This window comes from Schistocerca nitens, chromosome 2 (assembly GCF_023898315.1).
Source record: "Schistocerca nitens isolate TAMUIC-IGC-003100 chromosome 2, iqSchNite1.1, whole genome shotgun sequence".
In the NCBI taxonomy this organism is placed as follows: Eukaryota; Metazoa; Arthropoda; class Insecta; order Orthoptera; family Acrididae; genus Schistocerca; species Schistocerca nitens.
In genome coordinates, this window is record NC_064615.1 from 726,704,378 (window position 1) to 726,732,331 (window position 27,954).

Here is a 27,954-nt window from a genome sequence, read left to right on the forward strand (position 1 = left end):
AACAGTTAGTTAGAGTGATCAAGATATATGGGACACCCTGCATATGTCGAGAATGACACACTACAGTGTTACTATCGATAGGCAACAGAACGTCAAGGATTTGGGGGCTTAACAAATAATAAGCTACGCCAGCCCAGCCGTCTACTAAACCCGACTTCTACACAAACAGGATCTCGTAATTGTTCTGTATAACGCGCTGCTGCTCTCTGTTCTGGGTGGTAACCCTTCTTCAAGTGCAAAAACGGAATCTACAACTTGCTTTGCATCTATCGTCGGATTTCCCGACGAAGGAAATACACCATGCAGCCGGAGTCAATTACCTCCAGAGACGATTAGGCAACCGGCTGGCAACGTCTACGAAAATCTAGGGTGTCACAAGCTGGGCACCATGGCGCAGCGCCATTGTACTACTAGTTGGCAACAAAAGTTTCCGAGCTAAACTCAATCCTCCAGAATGATAATACAGTCACGTCAAAACCTCAATCAAGACGAAATCCGTAGAAAGATCGTCAATGAAGTACTACACTTAGAACTGAGAGCATATTTATTACTGACACCAACGTACAGCCAGGACAGAGAGTGAATTTATTTATTCAGCCATCGGATATTCCAGATATACAAACATTAGAAAGTAGAGACAAGCATTGGACAAAAATATGGAAACACCATGAAAAATCCATGCTTGAGCATAAAAGCGGATGCTAGCCAGGCCTGCAGGTTGCACTGTCGTATATCACCTTTGACCACGAACGGCATCTGTGTAATGTCCTTAATACGTTGCAAGTGACAGTCATGGTCAGGACAGCGTTCTGCGTAGTTCAAATGTGTGTGAATTCATAAGGGACCGAACTGCTGAGGTCATCGGTCCCTAGACTTACTTAAACTGGCTTAAACTAATTTATGCTAAAAACATCACACACCCAAGCCCCAGGGAGGACTCGAACCTCCTGCGGGAGGGGCCGCGTAATCCGTGCATGGTGCCTCAAACCACGCGGCCGCTTCGCGCGGCTCTGCGTAGTTATGAGTGCATTATTACGGAGATAAGTGAATTCGAACGTTGGCAAATTGTTGGTGCTCGTATGATGGTTGCTTCCATAATACCGGGAACCGAACTGTTTGGTGCTGGGAGAAGGATCATATTGAAGATTTATACTCCAGACAGGGAAAGCGGAAGAACATCGCCAGCTAAGTCACATTGTGGACGAAGGTATGGGTTGAGAAATGGTGACAGACGATCACTGAAGAGGATTGTGACGAAAATAAGAGGATGGCAGCTACAAAGTCACCGCAGAACTGAATGGTCATGGTCAGTTTGGTGTTGGAAGAAGCACCATATCGAAGATTTATACTGCAGACATGGAAAGCGGAAAAACATCACCCGCTAAGTCACATTGTGGACGAAGGCATGGGTTGAGGAATGGTGAAGGACGATCACTGAAGGGCACTGCGACGAAAATAGAACGGCAGCTACAAAGTCACCGCAGAACTGAATGTCGCACTCGTGACAGTACCAAAACAACGCGAAGGGAACTCCATAAGAGGAAACTGCAGGGAGACTTGGAATTCTAAAGCCAGTTATCAGTGATGTAAACGCCCGTAACAGAAAAACGTGGTGCTGAAGCTATTAAACCTGGGCTGAGGTACAATGGAAGAAAGTCATTTGGTCGGATGAGACTTGTTGCACACTCTTTCCAGCTTATGAACGAGTTTACGTCCCAAACGTGAAACATGGCGTGGTTTGGGTGATGTTTTGAGCAGCCATTTCGTGGCATTCCGTGAGCCCCATGGTCACTCTGCAAGGTCGCATTACCGCCAAGGAGTATGTGAGCATTTTGGCTGATCATGTCCATCGTATGCTGCAATGTTTGTTCCCCAGTGGCGCTGCTGAGTTGCAAGACTATAGGGCCCCTGTTCACACAGCTTTCATCGTCCAGGTCAGGTTTTGTGAGCACTTGGATGAATTGTCTCATCTCCACCGGCCACCACAATCCCCAGATCTGAATATTATTGAGACTTTGTGGTCTGTTTTGGAGAGAAGGGCGAGTGATGGCTACCCACCCCCATCATTGTTACCTGCACTTGCCACTATTTTGCAGGAAGGATGATATAAGATTCCCTTGAAGACCATACAGGACCAGTATTTATATATATTCTGAGACGACTCAGCGCTCTTTTAATGCCAACGGATTTCCTACACCGTATTAGGCATGGCAATGTGTTGTTTTCTGGTGTTTCCATGTATTTACTCATTATTTGTATTTCAAGAACCTTTCAGAAATAATAAATACTAAACAACAAATAAATGATGGTGGTCAGATTTTAACCAGTGACCCGCAGCACACCAACCCGGGAATCCAACCACTACGCCATGTTGCATGCAGCAAAGCGCGTGCAAAGCAGAGACCAACTGTTTCAGAAGTCCTCACTGGAGCCTACTACAGCATCTTGGATCTAAATCTTACCAGTGGTCCTCCGTATGGAGACGCTGGGTAATACTAACGTTCTGGCCATGTTTTACATCCTCTTCACTATGATAAGCATCGAAGTTTGGCCCTCTCATTGAACCTTCGAGATAGTCGAGTGGGACTTCCCTTTTCTTGAACGTCCTCTCGTCGATAATTGCCTCTGGAATGTAGTGGGCTTCATCCAAAGGACATGGGCGACATCTCAGTGCTTTTGTCTCTTGATGAGGGAACATAAATCTTGACTTCATTTGTGACATACGACAAGCAACGAGAGATATAACATGGCCCAAAATAGGAAAATAGTGCTTTCCTATTGTTTCCGATAGTATCAATTCCTGCATCAGGTGTAAAAATCTGTACCAAGTTTCCTACGTTGTACCTCACTGGCCAGGCCGGCTGGTGTGACCGAGCGGTTCTAGGCGCTTCAGCCTGGAACCGCGCGACCGCCACTGTCACAGGTTCGAATCCTGCCTCGGGCTTGGATGTGTGTGATGTCCTTAGGTTAGTTAGGTTTAAGTAGTTCTAAGTTCTAGGGGACTGATGACCTCAGATGTTAAGTCCCATAGTGCTCAGAGCCATTTGAACCATTTTTTTGAATCTCACTGGCCAGCGCTTGGGGTTACGACGCTCTCGGTGGTTCTCCTAGGCATACAGGATCCGTATGCTAGTCAGTTGCCTTGTTTCTTCAGTCCTGGGGATGAGGTGTTTCACTTGGTCGTCCTGAATACTGGCCAGTTGAAACAGGAACAGTGTACAGGTATCCACTATCGTTTTGGTCTTGCAACTGTGGAGAACAGTGTGAATGCAGCACTGTATTCCAGTCTCTCTGTCTGACAGCAACGTACACTGAGTGCATGTCCACCAATCGTTTATTAAAGCATTCTGCGAAGCTATTTGTCTGTGGATAATAGGGAGTCGTATATCCCGCGGGTGGCGCTGCAATGCGAAACTATCTCTGACACTACTCTCGACTGGAAGTTTTTTCGAAGATCAGACATCGTCCCACAAGCTGCTCCATGCTTCCGAATGGTGTCTTCTACAAGGAACTTGGCAATTTATGGAGCTTTGGCTTTGGTAACAGTATAGCTTGCGAGGTAGTCAGTGCAGACTATTATGCACTGATTTCCATTTGTCGACTTTTGGAAATTCCCCAAGATGTCGATTCCGATTCGGTAGAATGCCGCTTCTGGAAGCAGGATTGGTACCAGATACGCCAGAGATAACTGCTTACATCATTGTCATCCTTACAGTGCCTTAAATAATGTGTAATAGATCAGTAGAGACCTGGCCAGTGATACCTACATCTGATTCAGTCTGGAGTCTTCACAAATCCCAAGTTACCAGAAGTTGAAGCATCATGAAAATATTTCAGTATCACTGGCTGCAGATGGGTTGGAATGATAAGTAAACATTACCATCTCATTGGATCGTAGTTTCTCTTATACAGTGTTCCGTTTATTAATTAGAATCCTCATTTGGTCAGTTCTCCATCCTCCAAGGTTTCTACAGTTTTCAGCAATACTATATCTAACGTCTGTTCAGCAGAAACGTCGGTTAACACAGAGATGACTGAGATTTTGTCCATGATGCTGTGTTCCATCAAAGAGTTATTTGAAAGGCGGGCAGCACCCTTGTGTTTGCGTCCTTTCTTGTATACCACTGTGTTGTTCTGAAGCCTCAGTGTCGAACTCGCCAGCCAACCTGAGGGATCCTTCAGGCTAGCTAGTTAGCATAGCAAACGTTATTCATCACTACGGTGAGTGGCTTGCCAAATACATGTGGCCAGAACTTTCTGATGGACCAAACAACTGCAAGGCACTCTTTCTAGGTTGTAGAGTAGTTCTTCTCAAACCGGGAAGTACTCTGGAAGGATTAGCTATCACCTTTTCAGCACCTTACTGAATTTGTACTAGAACTACCCCTATCGCACAACCGTTAGCATCAGAGTAAAGTTCTACCTCAGCATTCTCGTCATACAATGCTAGAACTGGAGACGTTTGCGGATCCTTAAGAACAAGGAAAGAGTTATCTTGCACCTCATTCCACGAAAATCTGGCGCCTTCCTGCAGTAGTTCCTGCAAGGGACGTGCCTTGACACAGGTATCGATGAACTATGGGTAATAAGAGCGCGTACCTCGAAAATTTCTCAGATTCAAGGTGCTGTGTCTTGTCAGTTACAGTTATTTTTGCAATGCATTTTTCTCTTGGCTGGAATTATTTTCCACTTGTCACCTTCAGCACAATCACTTTCATATCACAGCTGGCACAAGTAAGCATTTAACACTACAGAAAAGAATTCCCTGAGTCTCCTAGCACCCAGACTGGCTGGCCGTCGATTACGATGTTGATGAGTTTTACTGTCATCTTGCGAACTTTAGCCCATGGAGGATATACATCTGCGGCGTCCTTACCTCCATAGATTGTCACTTCGTTTAGTTTTCCTGAATTTGACAGTTAGGTGAGTAGGTGGTACATTTGTACGGCGATGAGGAATTGCTATGGCGTGTTGGTTCAGGGGCAGCGATGAATTTTGGCCCTTAGGTCGACTACAGTCGTCTGCAGTTGACTCTGTGAATATGAATCTTTTGATGATTGACGTCTTATGGCGTAACAGTCGTCGAACACTCACCTTCTTTCCATATAGTAGTGCTCAACTTGCCCAGAGCATCAACAGTGAAAACAGACTGGCGTTTTGCTCTCTGTCCTCCATATGTCAGTTCTTCAAATGGTTCAAATGGCTCTAAGCACTATGGGACTTAACATCTGAGGTCATCAGTCCCCTAGACTTAGAACTACTTAAATCTAACTAACCTAAGGTCATCACACACATCCATGCCCGAGACAGGATTCTAACCTGCGACCGTAGCAGCCTGTCAGTTCTTCTGCAGAGAGTTTTACTTGGTGGAGGAAATGGTTGTACGTGGGTTGGTTGGGTGCTAGGTTGTCATTTAATGGCCACAGTCTAAGTCTGAGTTGGCTGTTCAAAAGTTCAAATGGCTCTGAGCACTATGGGACTTAACATCTGTGGTCATCAGTCCCCTAGAACTTAGAACTACTTAAACCTAACTAACCTAAGGACATCACACACATCCATGCCCGAGGCAGGATTCGAACCTGCGACCGTAGCAGTCGCGCGGTTCCGGACTGAGTTGGCTGTGTCCATTCTTCACAACCAGTAGATGATTTTCTCTGTTATTGTGGTATCCTTTGGCTGCAAATGGCTCTGAGCACTATGGGACTCAACATCTTAGGTCATAAGTCCCCTAGAACTTAGAACTACTTAAACCTAACTAACCTAAGGACATCACACACACCCATGCCCGAGGCAGGTGGTATCCTTTACCAGTAGAGCTTGGTACATGCCTTCTGGGATTCCTTTAATCAAGGATAAGGTTTTGTCAGCTTCTGTCATGTTAAGGTTCACGATGTGGTATACGCCCAAACCATTCTGTACATCCAACTGCACCATCTCCCCATGTGATTAGGACCTGTTCTCCAATTTTTTTCTGCTGACTGGATTTGCTGCTGATTAACGACAAACGTATTCTTCAGTTAAGCTGTTGAGCTTCTATTCATTGTTCTCGATCCGCTGCTGGGCTGTGCCGTGTAAAAGTAGACATGACATCCCACCTGTTGTATGTGGTGACTCGGTCGAAGCTCTTTTGACGAGTCCTGACCAGCGTCTCTGAAAACTACTGATGGATGCCTGATGTGACTTACTGATGTTTTGGAATCCATTTGTCTGCTCAATCAATGTCGTGTGACGAGGGCCTCCCGTCGGGTAGACCGTTCGCCTGGTGCAAATCTTTCGATTTGACGCCACTTCGGCGACTGGCGCGTCGATGGGGATGAAATGATGATGATTAGGACAACACAACACCCAGTCCCTGAGCGGAGAAAATCTCCGACCCAGCCGGGAACCGAACCCGGGCCCTTAGGATTGACATTCCGTCGCGCTGACCACTCAGCTACCGGGGGCCGGACGTTTATTACTGCCACCAACATACAGTCGGCACAGAACTGAACTTCTGAACCGAGAGTGCAGTTATTTATAGGAAGACTATGTATTCCAGAATTCTAGTATTTATACAGTCATTCAACATTCCAGATATACAAACATTGCAAACAAAAGATGTTTCAATAATCCTCCAGAAATGATAAATACGAATTAGCAAATAATTGTTGCTGGTTGGGTGTAAATGAAGCACGCCAACCCTCAATGCTAAGCACTGTGCCACACTGCATGCAGCAGAGCTTACTGAAATATTTCTTTCATTTTTGTTACAGACTGGAACCTCTGTAGATCTTGAACAGAAAAGAAACTAATTACCATTATCTAGATCGTCTGAAGGAACGGCACATTGGGGGTAGGAATTCCTGCGAAAAACATAGATCTATAACGGTGTTGTCAGTTTTTTTGGGAGTTCTAAAAAATGGTTCAAATGGCTCTAAGCACTATCGGACTTAACATCTAAGGTCATCAGTCCCCTGGACTTAGTACCACTTAAACCTAACACCTAAGGACATCACGCACATCCATGCCCGAGGCAGGATCGAACCTGCAACCGTAGCAGCAGCGCGGTTCCGAACTGAAGCGCCTAGAACTGCTCGGCCACAGCGGCCGACGACGAGTTCTAGACACAGGGTGTTTGTCTGTGAATAGCGATTCGGTCTTAGTCTTTGTGGTTGGTTTCCTTACCGACTTCCTTTACTGAAATTCTAAGAGGATTGCGATTAGTTGGCACTTTAACAAAATTCATGGAGGGACCAAGTTGGGTTCTGATAGATTCTCTAAGCTTCATGGGTCAAACCACAGGGACCTTGATTAGATTTCTAGTTTCATATCAAGCTTGATTACTACAAAAGTGATTGGTATAAGGATTTGTCGAAAAACAGTGGCTTTGGTGCTTTTCTTTAGTCTTTAGGAAAAAAAATTGAGAGGCTAGCTTTCTTTCATCACGTCTGGTGAGCAGATGAGAGCATGCATTACCGCCTACATGTATATGACCGCCTGCGTAGTCGATGGACGAAGCTGGTGCGATAGCTCAGCGTGTTCGGTCAGGGGGCTGACCACTCTCTGTAATACGAAAACTGAGTAAGGTTTCACCGATAAACGGTGAGAAGACGTTATGCGACGACGTCACGGAACTGATCTCCTCGGAAAAAGAGAGGGACGAAGAGAGAAAGAGAGGGAGGGAATATTTATAGTTCACGTCGCTGCCTTTGGGGCGCAATGACCCGGGTTCGATTCCCCCAATTTCCTCAGACACTTTTCTGGGGTAAAGAGGTCTGATCCGGGGTCCACTTAGCCTTTGTGACGTGATGAGGAACTGCTCGAATAAAAGAGGAGGGGCATCATCAAGATTAATATGCTGGCAATAACGGCTGGAGGTATTGGCGACATGCTCATGTTCCACTACTTAGTAGGCAACAGTCGACCAGACGGAATCCGTGAGCGGTATTTATGTGTGTGTGTGTGTGTGTGTGTGTGTGTGTGTGTGTGTGTGTGTGTGTACATTCTGGGAGCTCTCGTTATTAGACAGTCTGCACTACAAACTAAAAATCCACTCAACGGCTAATTTCACGACATTATCATCCATTTGACATCATGTTAGATAAACTCCTACATGCTTACGATCTTCAGCTAAACGGGTCGAAGTTGCTAATTATGTCTTCCTCTACAGTTTGAACCTCAATATATGTTACTCAAAGAAAATTGTTCATATAAACAGTTGAGTCGTATAGCCAGTGAATGTGAGTTTATATTTTTAGGGAAGTTGAACATAACAACTAAGTGCATGGACACAAAGTAATTGTGGTGAACTGAATAGAGTTTTCTGATGTTTATATGAAACGGTAAATTTGCAATATTATTGCGTATCATTAGTTTTTACTTACTGCAGTGATACATAGATTTAAACGTGAAAAACAATCCAATACAATGGATTGTCCCGCTATAAATGGATAAGTGGTAGGAATTGCTAACAGAGGCACGAAGGTAGACAAATGGACAAGGAAAGCGGCTTCAATGTAAGACGCAATTACAAGTGTAACGAAAATGAAATACAGGTTACAGGGACAAATAGACTGGCGGATGGATGATAACTGGTCCTCTGTAGTCTTTTCTTGTATTTCCAGAGATGAGAGAAGACCAAGCGGAGAACCTAATGAAAGATATGTAGATTAGACTGGAAAACACGCAGCAGCAAAACGTATAATCGAAACTGCGAGTTTTGGAAAATTCTAGGAGGCACTTTCATTCAGTTATGGACGGCACAAAGGCAAGTTGCTACTGTCGATGACGATACTAATGAAAGCCGAAACAATGTCTCATTTCTCAAAGGCTGTGAAAGCAGATACTGTTGATATTTTCTCAAAAGATTTCTCAATGTTTATGACACCCAAGAAAAATGGTAGTTCATATTCAGTGCTTCTTTCCATTATATAATTTCTTGAGATCGCATAGTAATGTTCGGTACCCTTTGAAAATCTCCATGATTTTGTAATCACTCTATATTTTTGAGTGCAGTTTAAATAGATCACTGTAGTACAATCGGTATTTCGAAGACAGCTACTGATAGACGAGTATGGCAACAATGTGTCGCGACTAAGTTGTCCATCTCCTTACGAGAGAAAGGACAACGCACAAATATTACGCAGCATGGAGTTGTTATAGATGAATTTTGTAATTAACGCGTCGGTGCATACTGTCCAATGACGTACGTCAAGTGTCTACTTAATCTGCAGAATAATTTTGTTCCTACTGTATTTTAAAAGTAGTAATGTTCTGAATGTCGCTAAAATAGATAAATTGGAATACCGTGCATTCATTATATTCTTTGTTTTGGATGGTTAGTGATGCACAGAAGTTCTTACGAAGTCGATAGAGGTTTTCAAGCACTCTGATGCCTCATTTCCAACACTTTGGAAATGCGTAATAGACTTCACATGTAGCCGTACAGTTCTTGAAGATATTTCCTTTAGCTACCAGTCGACGCACACCAGACAAAAGTTTGCCACAACAAGGTGATAACACTCTAATACCGTGTAACACCGCCTCTAATCTCAATAATGGCGTCAGTTCGGCAAGGAATGGAGCCCAAACATTTTTGCGAGTATGCCATATCCACTTGAAGCCACTCAGTGATGCTTATATCCCGCAGAACTAACAAACGACGGGGTATGTTGACTGTTACGTTTCACCTGCTATCTCAAATAATCCCAGAAATTACTGCAGGATTAATATAGGGTGATTTAGCGGGCCACTATAAGAGCGAGATGTGTACAGGTACCTGAACATTTGTTAAACCAGTAACGTATGAGTGCACGTCTATGAATGCGGATAGCGTAGTTTGCGAAGGAGGGAGTGTGTACAACCATCAGGTATATGAAGAAAAAAGTGCAACACTTGGTCACCTATACTGTCGCGATAAATATCGTGCTTTAGGTTAACGTTAACCTGAATGTCAAGGTACGAAAAACGCCCCCAAAAACGTCATAGAACCACCTTCAGCCAGAACTAAATCCCCTACGCACTGCCGGCTAAACGCCTAATTGGACAGTCGGTGGACTCGAACCTTGCGTCATTTGAAAAGAGACAGTATCGCGGCTCGTCTGACTACGCCACAAGCCTCCAGTTACTAATGTCCAGTTCTGCGTTGTTTGGCGCAGTGAAGAGCTGCACCCATATGTGCCGCTGTGAGTAACGACCTTTTTCGAGGTACCCAGCTCCAAATGCCCATTCCCTGGAGTTCCCTACGCGATGTTTGCGGGAAAACTGGTTGAGATGGACCAGCCACACTGACAGCAGCAGTTCCTGTCGGTTTTAAACCGCGTGTCACTGACGCGGTGTAACATTCGACACCGGTTCCTAACGGTAACGATGTTTTTACGAGCACTGTTTCTCAGCTGCGGGCGGTACCCCTTTCTTGTAAACAAGCTGAATAGTCCGATCCGACAGATCGCTTATGTGCACCAAGTCGTGCAGTTTGATTCTTGGTGTCGTCATGGGTATGTCCAAACTCTTCTGCTTTCTACCATTTTGTCACATCGCCACAGCGGCACGTTTCACTGCGCTGATTCCATATAACCGACTAGCACCAGCACATTACTTCACTGTAATGACTTACGACAGCCATGGTGGGTTACATGACCACCTGACACCATTTGTTTACCACTTACAGTGCTCAAAAGTTACCAATGTGCTGTTTTGCATGGGTGACTATTATTTTCTAGAGAGGAATTATATAATACAAGCTCTAAATGGGAAAATGATGGGGGCGGGGGGATAGCTCACGATCGTTTAAGGAGCCAAGCTTGCACTGAAGACAAGTATTTAGGGAAATCGCAGAAAATAATAACTGGGGCAGACAAGGTCTTGAACCCTTTTGCTCCAGAAGCGGAGTCCATTGTATTACCCCTCTGACTGCTAAAGACGTGCTCTCTACGTTGCGTACTGTGAGCGGTTTTCTTGTCGCTATACTGCTCGCCTGAAGCTGCTACCTTCGCTGAGTAACGGCGCGCTATGAAATATTTATCATCCGATTTTAAGAAAACTATTCGGCGAAAAAACTGATTTTTCGACATCTTACAGACTGATATCTTTGCTCTATAAAGGATCGAATTTCTTTACGTTATTTATCATAGTTGCTATGCTGCACCAAATTAAGCAAAGCTTTGCGCAAAATTGTAAAGAGTTTGCAGAGGTAAAAATGAAATGCGTAAACAATGCATACAGTTGTTTTAAAAGCGCCAAAGAAACTGGTGTAGGCATGCACATTCAAATACAGAGATATGTGGACAGGCAGAATTGGGCGCTGCGGTCGGCAACGCCTATTTAAGACAACAAGTGTCTGGCGTAGTTGCTGCTACAATGGCATGTTATCAAGATTTAAGTGAGTTTGAAAGTTCTGTTAGAGGCGGCGCACGAGCGATGGGATACAGCACCTCCGAGGCAGCGATGAAGTGGGGATTTTCCCGTTCGACCATTTCACTAGTCTACCGTGAATATTAGGAATATGGTAATACATCAAATCTCCGACATCGCTGTGGCCGGAAAAACATCCTGCAAGAGCGGGACCTATGACGACTGAAGAGAACCATTCATCAACGTGACAGAAGTGCAATCCTTCCGCAAATTGCTGCAGATTTCAACGCTGGGCCATCAACAAGTGTCAGCGTGCGAACCATTCAACGAAACATCGTCGATATTGGCTTTCGGAGCCCAAGGCCCATTTGTGTAACCTTGATGACTGCACGACAGAAAGTTTTACGCCTCACCTGGGCCCGTCAACACCAACACTGGACTGTTGATGAATGGCAACATGTTGCCTGATCGGACGAATCTCGTTTCAAATTATTTCGACAGGATGGACGTGTACAGGTATGGATACAACCTCATGAATCCATGGTTCCTGCATGTCAGCAGGAGACTATTCAAGCTGGTGGAGGCTCTATAATGTTGTGGGGCGTGTGCAGTTGGAGTGACGTGGGACCCCCTGATACGTCTAGATACGACTCTGACAGGTGACACGTCCGCAAGCATTCTGTCTGATCACCTGCATCCTTTCACGTTCATTGTGCATTCAGACACCCTACACGTCCAGAATTGCTACGAGTGGCTCTAGGTACAGTCTTCTGAGTTAAACACTTCGGCTGGCCACCAAACTCCCCAGACATGAACATTATTGAGCATACCTGGGACGCACTGCAACGTGCTGTTCAGAAGATATCTCCACCCCTTCGTACTCTTACGGATTTATGGACAGCCCGGCAGGATTCATGGTGTCAATTGCTTCAAGCGCCACTTCAGACTTCAGTCGAGTCCATGCCGCGTCGTGTTGCAGCACTTTGCGTGCTCGCGGGGGGCCCTACACGATATTAGGTAGATGTACCAGTTTCTTTGGCTCTTCAGTCTGCATTGCTGCCTACGAAATGTAGATAGGATATCGAAATTTTATTTGAAATTGAATGCAGAATGATATCTCATTTTATTCTAGAGTTATTGATTTTATAACAGGTGGACAATCGCACACGGTGTTCATGCAGACTTCCTGGCTGCTATGAAAAATTTATCAGCCGATTTTAAGTAAACTGTTGGGTCAAAATATTTGATTTTTGCACATCTTACAGTCTGTTCGATATCTTCACTCGATAAAAAGTTGAATTTTTTTCAGTATTCGTATAGCCACTTTTCTGCATGAGATTCAGTAAATTATTGCACGAAATTTCAAAGAGTTTGCAGAGGTGAAAATGCATTGCATAAAGTCTGTACATGGCTGATTTAATTTATACATTGAAATTATGAAATGTAGATAAGATATCGAAATTTTATTTAAAATGAGAGCAGAACGATATCTCATTTCGTTCTTGAGTTATTGGTTTACGTATCTTTCATAATTTCGCAAGTGATGCGCTCATTTCCGTAACTGTGCATAGGGCGTCAAGTGGTCATAACAATTGTTATATTCCTTAAACCTCTCAAAATACTGAAATTGGTTTCTTTTGCAAATAACAGCACGCAAAGAGGTATGTTGAACAATAAATAATCGAAAATTTTTTATTCACGGAGGTGTGGAAGTACCTCGTCCGCAGCAGTGGGAGGGTCGGCGGAATGGGACGCATAAGTGAAACCGAGGGGCTGCATTTAAACACGACCTCAGCGCCTGTGGAGTAGCGGAGCACGACGAGTTAATTTACCCACAGTGGGTAAAGGGTTAACCACGGGGCTATATTTCTCGGTTTCAACCAGCTCTAGTGTGTGTAGTAAGATACCGTGGGCAACGGTCTTACCTCCCCTGGGAAGGCGATTGCGTCCTTCCAGATCATCAGCGGATCGAAACCTACCTAGCTGGATGCTACTGAATGCCATCTCTACCGTTACAGCCTGATATGATGCTTCCCCTTATGTATTTTGTCTCCTAGCACCGGCCAGAATTCGGCAACAGGAAACAGACTTGCTAAATGTTGAAACGGTTGGAAATTAGCAGTTGAGCTCTTCACTTTCTTGCAGGCATGGGGTTTCTGTTTCAGAAATGATTGTGGCTGGTAGTAACGCACAGCAGAAGGGAAGGGAGCACTAGGATAGAGGGTTCTACAAACTAGCGTAAGAAGAAGACGAACATGAACAATTGGATTAACACAGAAAGGGAAACACTGACGAAATGTAGTACCGTTCATAGTACAAAACAGGTATTGCATTCTAAGGATTCGTGGGGGACCGTTTAACCGAATGTTAATCACAAATGGAAGATTGGGTGTGTCCTCGGCGCAAGCAAAGTACTTACCAACAATCATTGTTTCTGACCATAACCAATCACTGATATCAAAAACACCTGAAAACTCTGAAATTTCTAACTCACAATTAGCGAAGTACACTGTCTAATCAAAAGAATCCGGATACCCGCATGCAGTGCAGAACTGATCACTACATGTCACGAGAGGCGGACCTGCAAGTATAAAAGAAGGTGGGGAGTATTGTCAGCAGAGACGCAGTAAGAGTAAAATGGGTCGGCCAGGAGTGCTCAGTGACTTCGTATCTGAGCTACTCACTGTATGTCACTGAGTAACAAATCCAACAGGAACGTTTCAGCCCTTCTACAGCTGCTCAAGCTGACTGTTGGTGATGTGACTGTGAAGTGGAAACGCGAAGGAAGAACTACAGCTAACCTAGGACGAGGTAGACCTCATGTACTGATGGACATGGACTGTCGAGTATTACGGAGGGTGGTTCTGAAAAATTGCATAAAATTAGAGGATGGAATCTCTCGTAAGCTCCCAAGTGCTATCAGCAGCCCAGCTAGCACAACGACTGTGCTTAGGGAGTGAAAAAGAATGGGCTACGATGGTCGAGCATCTCCTTGTAAACCACATATTTCTGTAGTCCGTGCTAAGTTGTGCTTGAGGTGGAGTAAAGAGCGATGTCACTGGACAGTTAAATACCAGAAACGAGTGATTTGTAGCCATGAGTCATGATATACCCTGTGGCAGTTCGATGGGAGGATTTGGGTTTGGCAAATGCCTGCAGAACATAACTTTCCATGATACATTGTGCCAAAAGTGAAGTACATAGAAGGTGGTGCTACAGTATAGGGGTGTTTTTCGTAGTTGGAGTGTGGTCTCCTTACTGCATTTAAGACAACACTAAATATGGAAGTATATGAACACATTTTTGAGCATTGTGTACTGTGTACAGTTGAACAGTTCCGAGATGATAATTGTTTGTGTCAACATGACAGTACACTGCCACAAGCTTGCACCATTGAGGCAATGGTCTGTGGAAAACAACATTCGTGAATTGGACTGAAACCAATGGAACATCTCTGGGATGAATCAGAACGTCGACTTCGCTCCAGACCTTCTCTAGTTTCAGCTCTTGAGGAAGAATGGACCGCCACTCCTCCACAGACATCCAGACACCTAACTGAAAGTATCCCCAACAGAGTTCAAGCTGTCAGAAAGGCGGTGGCCGGAAACACCCTACAGTGATGTCCAGTAATAGGTGTCCGGATACTTCGAATCAGATAGTGAATTTATAAGTGGTTGGAAAGCATAAGGGTAGGTCCAGCGAGGATGAGAATTCACATGAGACTGTGCTCCTGTTATCGATTGTCTTGGGTACGAGGCCTGGAGTGTAACAAGCAGTGCAACAGCTTGGTTCTTAATTAATGAATTAATTACTAATTCTGTTAAACCGAAACTTTGGGTACAGTGACTCCTGCATCTGCATATATTTCTGGTAGTTCTCCTTGCCCAATCCAACAAGATTAAATTCTGGACATTTTACTGAAATGTTAGTTCATTTTAACAATGCGGAAGGCATGTAAGTTTTTGTATACTAAGTCAGTGAATTATGCTTCTGTTTCTTTGCTTACTATGTATATTGGAAAATGGGTTATGTCACATTATTATTAAAAATAAATAAACAAATTTAAGCGGGAACGTTTTAAAAATTTCAGTATTTTACGTGCTTGTGTAGCTGCAAGGCAAGTTTGTCATTTGTTCTGTTCCGACAAATGAAACAATGAGTTCGTATTAATATTGATTTAACTAGTGAGAAAAACCGCTGTTACTGCTGTTACAACTCTGGCATACAACAAAACATTGTTTTTGTCGAAATGTAAAATTTCCTTAAAATGAGCTGAGTTGAGATGGAACGCAGTATTGAAAACAATGTCTCCTGTGCTGAAAAATTATGATGGCTCTTGTAATGGGGCACCCTCTTCTAACATTACCGCCCTTTAATAGAAATAGTCGATACCAGGAATATTTTCGAATCTTGTACAAGTTAAAATTATCTCAGCTGTTTCAGGAAAAGAATTTCATATGATTTTGTATACGATGCATTATATTTCAGGCTAAAACTTATAAAAAGAAATTAATTTGTTACAATCGATATCTACTAACTCTGTATGCACAGTTAAAAGTACTCTTCTTTTAGAAACATTTGAATTTACGAAATATCTGGCATACTGGAATTCCTATTAATAATTGCACAATCTGACATTTATTAAATTTATATCTAGATTCATTTACAAAATAATAATATAACTTTGTGAAGATTCTTCTTTTATCAAAAAAGTTTGTAAACTCTTTTTGTTTTGTAGACACTTCGGAATATTGTTAGTACCGCAGAATTAATTAGAATAGTGGGCATGTCTCTGACGGAATCGGTCGTATTTTTTTATGTTTTGCAATAACAATGTAAATTTCTGTTTTAAAGTGGAGATTGGAAAGATAGTGTGACATAGAAGTGTGAGATAAAATAAAAAAGTTATAGAAACAGAAATAACGCAACAGCATTACTTAATATTTATCGTATCGTCTGGAACCAAAAAAGTTAAAAAATATCAGCCTGAAGAATCTACCCCTAGACGTGACGAACTGCAGCCACCAATGAGAAAATGAAGATAACTAAGAAAGTTATTTATACATCTTACGCCTCTTGATGCTTTTGAAACAAATCAGTATTTATGAAGAGACTAAAAATTTACTGGTGATGTGTGGGAGGGTAAGATTACACTCTTTGACTAAAAGGAGCAGGGCAATAACACTTCGCAAAGAGGGTTATACTGGCGCAGAAAAAGCAAAAAGGTTCGATGGAGATGCTACAAAGTCGGTTATGAGAGAAGTCAGCAAGCGGTATGAAGAAACTGGTTCAACCGACGCTGCTCCAAGAACCGGTAGAATACCAATATTAACTGATCAAAACTGTCGTAGAATCCACCGTCTTTTTCTGCAAGGTCGTCGACGTGCCGCAAAAGATGTAAATGCCATCTTGAACACTTCGCCGGTCGGTTGAAATTTCTGATCGAACGGTCAGACATAAACTTTGTGAAAATGGTTTGCGAGCTACTACCCCAAGAAACAAGTGTTACCTCAAGCAAATACGTATACAATGGGCTTTAATGCAAAGTGAGTGGGCCTAAGAAGACTGGGCGTAACTCTTTTGTAGAGAGGTGACTAATTTCAGCATCTTTGGGAGCACTGGAATTAAATTCTTTTGTCGTATATCAGACGAAGGCTTCTCGCCTGAGTGCACCACTGCCACTATGAAGTGATCCATTAGTGTCGTGGCGTGGGACGGCATATCAAGACATGGCATTTGGTGTCTGTAAACGTCACTGGGCAACATTAACGTCGCAAAGTAGCAAGAAGAAGGCTTACTGTTGAAACTACTTCCCCCTAGCCGTGCTTTTCTGCAAGATAAGAACGATCGGTGCAATTTTCGCCAAGATAGTGAGCGTGTCACAGCACTAGCATTAATAACAAATGGTTCGCTGACCATGGCATTACTGTGCTGACCTGACCCGGCAACAGCCTCGACTTCATTCCGATTGAAAACGTGGGGTTAAGGCTGAAAATGATGGCTCACGACTGAATTCCAGTAACATGGCCGAACTGCTAGAGACAATCATAAATGCTCGGTTCAGAGTTATCAAATCAGAAAATCTGCAACATTTCGTAGACTCGACGCCGTGCAGGATCGAGACCATGATTAAATCAAAAGTCTGTCCCAGGAAATACTGAGAAACATCGTAGTATATTTTGTATTTGTAAATTTTTGAAATTGTTGGCTTGTGAGTATTTTGTTTGATTTTGAATTATATTTAATTATATTTTTATATTTTAACTCAAATTTTCAAACTGCGGAGCACCGGGTACGTCTCTTGAACATTCGTAATAAAGTATAATGTACAATTCAACGAAAATAAACTCCTGAATCCGATATTCAATTAATCTCTACAAACAGTCCGCAATTAATGCCACTAATGCATACAAAAATTATACAGTAATTTTCACTGAATTTAACCTAGTTAACACATCAAAATTTCAATTAGATGACCAGATGTCTTTCATTAATCTTATTTAAATGATGCTACACTATTGTGCATTCTTTTTTTTCTTATTTGAAAAGTACTAGACTAGTCTGTAGAACTTGAGGACGGAAGCGACTTTCACATGTTTCACTGTCAGGTAACAGCTCGATGAAACTTGGACCATACATAGGAATTATTTACAGTGTACTACAGTAGGTAATTGAAATAAATACACAATAAGACGAGCAGAAATGATATTTTCATTCAAGGACAATAACTACAATGAGGCCACTGCGATTTATGATGGCCCCCTGGAAAGTGCAAAAGGTGGGACATGGTCTTAACACGGTGTGTGATTACGGCACGCTCTACAACGTGCTTCCATGCTGGCCACGACATTGATAAGGAGTACTTGCGGCAGGGCGTTCCATCCTCTACCAGCGTGAATGGCCGTTGGTACATGTGGACATTCTGCTCCTCTGTGCATCCCACACGTACTCCATGGGATTAAAGTTGGGGAATGGGCAGGCCAGTCCATCTGGCGAATATACACTCTTTCCAAGAGCTCCCCCACCCTCACTGTTTGATGCGGCAGTGCATTGTCATCCATAAAAATGATGTCAGTGCGGAATGCACCCCTGAAAAGACGCACATGGGGAAAGAGTACAGTGCCGCGCGGGATTAGCCGAGCGGTCTTAGGCGCTGCAGTCATGGACTGTGCGGCTGGTCCCGGCGGAGGTTCGAGTGCTCCCTCGGGCATGGATGTGTGTGTTAGTCCTTAGGATAATTTAGGTTAAGTAGTGTGTAAGCTTAGGGACTGATGACCTTAGCAGTTAAGTCCCGTAAGATTTCACACATATTTGAACATTTTGAAGGAGTACAGTGTCACAACAACGTTGACTGGTGGTGGTGGTGGTTAGTGTTTAACGTCCCGTCGACAACGAGGTCATTAGAGACGGAGCGCAAACTCGGGTTAGGGAAGGATTGGGAAGGAAATCGGCCGTGCCCTTTCAAAGGAACCATCCCGGCATTTGCCTGAAACGATTTAGGGAAATCACGGAAAACCTAAATCAGGATGGCCGGAGACGGGAGTGAACCGTCGTCCTCCCGAATGCGAGTCCAGTGTGCTAACCACTGCGCCACCTCTCTCGGTACGTTGACTGGAGAGAGTGCCAGTCTCAAAGATTTGGAGGATAGTATACCCATGCACCATTCTACCTCTCCCTGCCATAACACCTGGATCACCAAAACAATCATGTTCCGGAATGTTCAGGGTGTATTACATACCTTCATATGGCGAGAGGTTGGAGCACCTAATGCTCCCAGGAACAGTGTCGAACATAATCATTTTGGTGGTCCAGGTGCTATGGTGTGGGGACACAAAGTATTGCATGAGTGTACTCAGCTTCACATCGTTGAACACACTACTGGCCAGCATTACTGTGTCACTGTACTACTTCCCAATGAGGCTCTTTTCAGGGGCGTATTCGGCCCTGACTTCTTTCTTTTGGATGACAATGAGCGATGGCATCACACAGAGGGGGTGAGGAGCTCTTGGAACGAGACGAAATTTGGTGAATGGAATGGAGTGGCCTGTCTGTTCTACCGACTTAAAACCCGTCGAGCACGTATGGGACACGTTAAGGAGACGTAGTGTAGCACGTCCACAAGCACTATAGTTCAATTCATTTATCTTGGAGGTTCGCGCATGACCGCCCAGACGCGGGAGATTGCTGCGTTGCCAGTTGCACGCCCCAAGAGAAGCAGCGCCATAGTATAGTACAGTTCGCAAACTTACGTTTAGGGGGGGAGCGCGCAGTTTATGAAGTAAAGCCACCACGGCCGCATTAACCATTTCGCTGCTGCAGAGACGTGCTCCCCGCATTCCGCGCTGTGCGCGATTTTGTCATCACTGCACTGCTCGCTTGTGCAGACACATGGTTTTCCGATTGCTTTGACACACTTATCATTCGATTTCACAAAACCTATTTGGCCCAAAAATTTGATTTTTACACTTCTTCTTGACTGATACCTTCCCCCATAAATGACTTAATTTTATTTCGATGTTAAACGCAGTTATTGTGCAGCATTAAATGTAGTAAGCCATTGCACGAAATTTTGAAGAGTTTGCAGAGGTAAAAGTCCATACCGTATACTTTCCGTATGGTCGATTTTAGTTGTTACTAGAAATCAAAAAATTACATTGAAACGAATAAAATTCATGAAGGAAGACACTTCGATATTGTTTTTAAATGAAGAAAGTATTAAGCACCAAACAAGGTTAGAACTCAGAACCTTTCACTTAGCAGCCAAACACTTTAGCCATTACGCTATCGCAGCTAGTCGTTCAATAGCCCTTCTGAAGGACTTTAAAATAGCATGCAAAATATCGACAAACACTGTTGGTATGACTATGAATTACTCACGTTTCGTCGAAGTACAATAGGAAAGAAACCATTACCGCTGTTCTTTATTCCGAAAAAGCGGTTAGTGAGAATGATACAAACACCTTTCCTTGCTATCGCCTGAATTAGGAGGCTTATTGCTTGTTTTATTTCATTAATTAATAGAATATGAAGCAATTGGTATAAAGCATGCTTTTTTCAAACTTTCTATAAAAGAAAGTCTGCTATCAAGACATTTCTTTTGTTCAGTTACTTTATTTATGACTGAACGTTTCTAAAACTGAAGACAATCGTCCGTGCTCTGCACTGCAGTCGAGTTCTGGCAACGTCGTTCTCTGTTCATTGGCTGACTGTGTTTTGTGTCGTCAGATGCGCAGAACGAACCATAACTCGGCCGCCGTCGTAAATGACGCGCACTTTAACAACCATCCAGCAGTTAACCGCGCTGGTGAAGGAATCGAATGCCTCACCACAAGAACTCCTTACCAACCATCCGTCCAACCGGAGAGGGCACGATCTATCGTCTGTGGTGATCACGCATCCTATTAAGAACCGTATCAGGTCTTTTGCAATGCCCATGGGACCATCATAAATCGCGGTGGCTCATTGTAATTATTGTCTTTGAAAAAAAAAGTTCAATCTGTTCATCTCACTGCGTAGTTCTTTCAGTCACCTTCTGTACTATTCTGCAGCAGTTCTTTCTACGTATGGTCCACGTTTCATCGAGCTGTGCTTCTTGGCAATGACACATCATACGAAAGTTACTTTGGTCCTTAATTTTTGCAGTCCATTGTATTACGTGTACATTTTGAAAGGAGAGCTGTCGATGTGTGAGGCGGACTTGCCATTTTGCGGAGCTCCTGCGTCTCGCTGCAGTCCTGCTCGAGGAAGGCCTGCAACTCCTCCACGTGGTTCTGGATAGTCTCGCCCGCGACGGTGAGGCGGGCGCGCTCCGCCTGCATGCACGCCTGCAGGCGCAGCCGCTCGTCCCTCCCCTGAGCGGCGCACAGGCGCATGCGCAGCACGTCCCGCACCTCCGAGATGTAGCGTCGTAGCGTCGTGCGGTGCCTGCTCACAGAGAACGCCGACGTAACTTAATCACACTACCATCCGACAAAGGACATCTTTCTGATCATTTATTTTCCAGACCGATATTCGGGCACAGAACCCATCAGTGGCACCCGATACACGCTATAAACCACAAATAAAAGCAGACGAAGGGCATTTAGTAGGTAATGCAACACATGTTTTGATCAATTTCGGTTGGAAAAATGAGAAATTTGTTGCGGGACATTACGAAATATTTCTGATTCAGCCCCTATAGTTTCATCGAGTACCGATAGGTGGCGGCACTACATGTAGCCTTCAAAATGGCGTCTGTAGCATAGATGCGTTCCGATTAGAGATCTATCGCTGGGTTTCTTTTAGTGGAAAACGAGAGCATCGAAGATATTCATAGGCGGCTGCTGAATGTCTACAGAGACCTGACAGTGGACAAAAGCACGGCGAGTCGTTGGGCCAGGCGTCTGTCTCGTAACATATCCTTACTAAAAGTGAATAATAAACATTCACAAAACGTAAACAATCATTAAGTGTTGAAAACGTAATATGTATTTTATTTATCAAGAATTATTTTTTGTAATAGATGTAATTATTAACGAATAACTACGTGTTAAAAAAGGTATATCTTAGAGTTACATATAATAATATCTGAGGTCATGCTAATTTTTCGTAATTAAAAGAGCGCCATTATAGGTTTCGCTCTCTCTTCTGTTTGCTTTCGATGTGAATGCTCGAACTGTATCTGAGTAATCAGATGAGCTCGCACACGCACGCATTGTGTGTGTATGTGTAATTCTGTTAAATATTTCAGTGTATGAGTACAGAGCACTTGATGGAATTATTTAAGTACTGTAACTACCCTTCCACGTCAAATTCATTAAGATTTTTCTGCATTCAGCATTTTTAGCTGTTCGAGCATCATCGCTGACCAGAAGCAATCGCCGCCATGACGCTGCAAATATGAATTTAAACTAATGGTGCAAGAGACGCACGATCTGAAACGATTTAAATTGTTTCATTTGCAGAACAGCAGAGGAGCTGAGCAGCGCAATTTCTAAACATTTTCTCACTGAATTCTGGCTTAAAGCCCAACTTGAGACTTTGCATGGACTAACGTAGGCATTTATATTTTTGTGAACAGTAAAGATGGTTCAAATGGCTCTGAGCACTATGGGACTTAATATCTGAAGTCATCAGTCCCCTAGAACTTAGAACTACGTAAACCTAACTAACCTAAGGACATCACACACATCCTTGCCTGAGGCAGGATTCGAACATGCGACCGTAGCGGTCGCGCAGTTCCGGACTGTAGCGCCTAGAACCGCTCGGCCACTCCGGCCGGCTGAACAGTAAAGTGTTTTGCAATACAAAGTCAATGGAAGCATTAACTAATATAACAGTGAAGTATTCCTCTTGCAGTCAGTACTACTACAGATGTTAAATAAGCTCTACGCAGACCCATGCGAGTCTCTATGAATCTCTACACCTTACATAGAAATGGTAATACGTAATATTCTAAATGTAATGTAACTGAGCTTACCATACATAGAAATGGTAATACGTAATACTCTAAATGCAAGAAACTTCCTGGCAGATTAAAACTGTGTGCCCGCGAAAGGCAAAGGTCCCGAGTTCGAGTCTCGGTCCTGCACACAGTTTTAATCTGCCAGGAAGTTTCAAATCAGCGCACACTCCGCTACAGAGTGAAAATCTCATTCTGGAAACATCCCCCAGGCTGTGGCTAAGCCCTGTCTCTGCAATATACTTTCTTTCAGGAGTGCTAGTTCTGCTTCGCAGGAGAGCTTCTGTGAAGTTTGGAAAGTAGGAGACGAGGTATTGGCGGAAGTGAAGCTGTGAGAAGGAGGCGTGGGTAGTGGTTGGGTAGCTCAGTCGTAGAGCACTTGCCCGCGAAAGGCAAAGGTCCCGAGTTCGAGTCTCGATCCGGCACACAGTTTTAATCTGCCAGGAAGTTTCATATCAGCGCACACTCCGCTGCAGAGTGAAAATCTCATTCTGGATTCTAAATGCAACGTAATGGAGCTTAGCCGGCAAATAATAATTGCAGTATCAACTGCATTATTGCGGTCAAACAAAAATAGACAGCAGTTGTTTCATTACGATTTTTAAAGACAATTTGCAACAACATTTAGGTTTTGAAATCTCACTTTATAGAAGAAATTTATGAAACGGAGAGACAGCATATTGTCATCGTCACGAGAAGTTGCGCAGACCTGTCGGACCTCACGTGTGCCACAGCTGTGACTCCTGCAATATGGAACGTGCAGACAGTCTCATTCGAGGTAATCGGCGAATTACAATGAAACTCCTCGCTACTGGGCTTGACGTGTCCGCAGCTTGAGGTCTAGCGGTCACCGGCACGGTAGCTCAGCGTGTTCGTTCAGAGGGTTAGCAGCCCTCTGTAATAAAAAAACTGAGTTAATCGATCAACAACGAACTTAAACGAATGTCTTACGACGTCCGCCCCGAGCAGATGCAACGAACGAAAGCGAACAAAATGAGATTAAATAAAAAAAAAAAACAAAAAAACGTTCGCTTTCTCGCTTCCCGAGCACGGGGTCCCGGGTTCAATTCCCGGCGGCGTCAAGGATTTTCGCCTGCCTCGAGATGACGGGGTGATTGTGTTATTCTCATCATTTCATCGTCATTTATGAAAGTGGCGAGATTGGACTGAGCAAAAGTTGGGAATTTGTACGGAAGCTGATAACCGCGCAGTTGAGCGCCCCACAAACCAAACATCATCATCATCGTCTGAACTTGACGTCTCTGTTGGTAGAGCTGACGCAATCGGCCGCCAGCTGGGGAACGCAAAGGCAGATGCTCACTGTGCTTCTCTCCGTCTAACAGAACTTCCATCTGTTTTGCCCCACGAAAGTGCCCCGCAGGAAGCAGTACGTGGAAGATGGGGACTTTATTGATGCAGCGTGACACTGTCTCCGTCCTCTACCAATAGAGTGGTACCACGTTGGCATACAGACCCTCACACTAAGATGGCGTAAGGCCGTTACATAGAACGGAGATTATGTTGAAAAGTTGGGGTTTATATTCAAAAGAATGGGGAATGATATGGTGTTTGGAATCCTAGATAAAACCAACCTGCTTTTAGAAAAAAAAGTGTTGTATTACTTATTTAAAGCCCCCTGCACATACCGGGTGATCAAAAAGTCAGTATAAATTTGAAAACTTAGTGAACCACGGAATAATGTAGATAGAGAGGTAAAAATTGACACACATGCTTGGAATTACATGGGGTTTTATTAGAACAAAAAAAAGTTCCCAAAATGTCCGACAGATGGCGCTGGACAGCAAAACGTCAGTTACTGCGCATGACAATCGTGTATAAAACGAGCTGTAATGAGAGAGAGAATAAGATGCGCCAGCAGTCGCAGCATGTTGACGTTACCTGAAAAGGCGCTTTTAGTGAAGCTGTATTATCAGAATGGGGAATGTACTAGTTCAGCGTTACGATCCTATCGCCATAGGAAGGGGATTCGAACGGATAAAGGTCCGTTGACAAATGCAGCTGTGGCGAGAATGATTTCGAAGTTCGAAGCCACTGGTTGTTTAGACGATAGGCCCCGTAGTGGCCGACCGAGCACAAGGTGTAATGCTGCTGAGACAGTTTATGAAGAAATGGAGACTGTAGAGCAGGCTGTTCCAACCGAGCTCCAGGGAGCCGGAGCGCTCCGGAGCGCTCACTGCGGCAGCTCGGAGGCCGCGTGGAGGGGGAAAGCGAACTCACTGCCCCCTGGCCGCATGCAGCCGCACCTGACGCAATAATCCGTGTTCAATGACAGCTATGACTATCCGCGGGAGCCCTGTACCCTCTATTGGAGGATACTTTTCTATTCATTGAGAGGGATGGTCGTCCTCAGTGTCTTGTATGTCATAAAGTATTTAATTCTGCGAAGAGGTACAAATACAACGACATTATATACGTCTTCACGCAGCGCGCTACTATCAGGTAGAAGGCGTTGCACGCAGAGAACTGATAGCCAGGGTTAAGAACTACATACCAGGGGATGTAAGTTTAAAAACGGTTTTGTAATACGGAGGGTATCAAAACATGCAACATAGTTCGTGTTCTAAAATGCGTTCATAATTTTCAGGTGAATGTGAGCGGAGAAAACACCACTGAATCTGCAATTCGAGCAAGCTACAGGGTCGTTCACATCATTGCGACGAGTGGCAAGCCGTTTTCGGTGGGACTACTCGTAAAATCGTGCATGGGAGCAGTTGCAGAGTGTCTATTTCCAAGGGAGGTGCAGGCAATTGAAGGGGTTTGCCTGTCGAAGCAAACAATATATCGTCGAATCCTGGACATGGCAGCGGCTTTAGAGACACAGCTCAGGAAAAAGGCGGAGAGCTTTGTTGCATTTTCGCTAGAGCTTGACGAAAGCACCAACATATCGGACTGTGCTCAGCTTGCAGTCTTTGTTTGTGGTGTCGACATGGAGCTGCAAGTAACTGAAGAACTCTTGGATGTGGTACCACTCGATTACACCGCAACAATACGTGACATTTTTGACGTTGTTTGCGAATCAGTGGACAATATGAATTTGCCGTGGGATAAGCTCCATTCTGTAGCGACAGACGGTGCACCACAAATGATCGGGCGTCACTAAAGTTTTGCTTCGCGTTTGTAAAATAGACTCAGGAACTAATTCGGGAAAGACATTTTGACTCTTCATTGTTTTATTCATCAAGAAGCACTGTGTGCTGAAACAGTAGAGCTAGGTGGCGTAATGAAAGATGTCGTGAATTGTGTGAATTTTGTGCGGCGTCACGGTATGAATCATCGCCAATTCAAAGGATTCCTGAAAGATATGGAAGCGGAGTATGGGGATATACCTCACTGCAGTACAGTTCGTTGGGTGAGTCGGGGAAAAGTTCTTGATGTTTTCTTTGCCATTCGTGAGGAAATATTCCTTTTTCCCAAAATGCAAGGAGAAAAAATGTGTTGTCTGAAAGATATAAAATGGAAATCAGACCTGGCGTTCCTAGCTGACATAACTATGCATCTGAATAATTTAAATCTGTCATTGCAGGACAAAGGGCAGCTAATCGTTGACATGCAAGACCAGATCAAAGCGTTCATGGAAAAGTTACGTTTATTTGAGAGGCAGATGAGTAATGGACATTTAACGTTCTTCAATCGTCTTGCTTCTTTAAAACTACCCGAAGGTACTACTTTCGGCGATTACCAAGCAAAGTTAAAGCAGCTCATCACGTCGTTTGAAACACGATTCCGAGACCTCACTAGTTTGGAAATGGAACTTAAGGTGTTCAGCACTCCTTTTTCAGTTTCCCCCGACAACTTGCCATCGTCACTTCAATTGGAGATTATTGGTTTGCAAAATTCAACTTTGTTGAAAGAGAGGTACTACAACACGTTGGATTTGTCTACATCTACATCTACATTTATACTCCGCAAGCCACCCAACGGTGTGTGGCGGAGGGCACCTTACGTGCCACTGTCATTACCTCCCTTTCCTGTTCCAGTCGCGTATGGTTCGCGGGAAGAACGACTGTCTGAAAGCCTCCGTGCGCGCTCTAATCTCTCTAATTTTACATTCGTGATCTCCTCGAGAGGTATAAGTAGGGGGAAGCAATATATTCGATACCTCATCCAGAAACGCACCCTCTCGAAACCTGGCGAGCAAGCTACACCGCGATGCAGAGCGCCTCTCTTGCAGAGTCTGCCACTTGAGTTTATTAAACATCTCCGTAACGCTATCACGGTTACCAAATAACCCTGTGACGAAACGCGCCGCTCTTTTTTGGATCTTCTCTATCTCCTCCGTCAACCCGATCTGGTACGGATCCCACACTGATGAGCAATACTCAAGTATAGGTCGAACGAGTGTTTTGTAAGCCACCTCCTTTGTTGATGGACTACATTTTCTAAGCACTCTCCCAATGAATCTCAACCTGGTACCCGCCTTACCAACAATTAATTTTATATGATCATTCCACTTCAAATCGTTCCGCACGCATACTCCCAGATATTTTACAGAAGTAACTGCTACCAGTGTTTGTTCCGCTATCATATAATCATACAATAAAGGATCCTTCTTTCTATGTATTCGCAATACATTACATTTATCTATGTTAGGAGACAGTTGCCACTCCCTGCACCAAGTGCCTATCCGCTGCAGATCTTCCTGCATTTCGCTACAATTTTCTAATGCTGCAACTTCTCTGTATACTACAGCATCATCCGCGAAAAGCCGCATGGAACTTCCGACACTATCTACTAGGTCATTTATATATATTGTGAAAAGCAATGGTCCCATAACACTCCCCTGTGGCACGCCAGAGGTTACTTTAACGTCTGTAGACGTCTCTCCATTGATAACAACATGCTGTGTTCTGTTTGCTAAAAACTCTTCAATCCAGCCGCACAGCTGGTCTGATATTCCGTAGGCTCTTACTTTGTTTATCAGGCGACAGTGCGGAACTGTATCGAACGCCTTCCGGAAGTCAAGAAAAATAGCATCTACCTGGGAGCCTGTATCTAATATTTTCTGGGTCTCATGAACAAATAAAGCGAGTTGGGTCTCACACGATCGCTGTTTCCGGAATCCATGTTGATTCCTACATAGTAGATTCTGGGTTTCCAAAAACGACATGATACTTGAGCAAAAAGCATGTTCTAAAATTCTACAACAGATCGACGTCAGAGAT

General features: G+C 43.9%; 1 protein-coding gene across 1 annotated transcript in view; it reads right to left on the minus strand.

Moving 5' to 3' along the window:
* LOC126235287 (cilia- and flagella-associated protein 100-like) overlaps nt 1–27,954 on the minus strand; it is a 168,003-nt gene that overhangs the window by 96,419 nt on the left and 43,630 nt on the right. Inside the window, exon 3 of the mRNA XM_049944013.1 lies at nt 21,033–21,255. Coding sequence (XP_049799970.1) covers nt 21,033–21,255 — 223 coding nt within the window. The remainder of the gene's footprint in view (nt 1–21,032; nt 21,256–27,954) is intronic.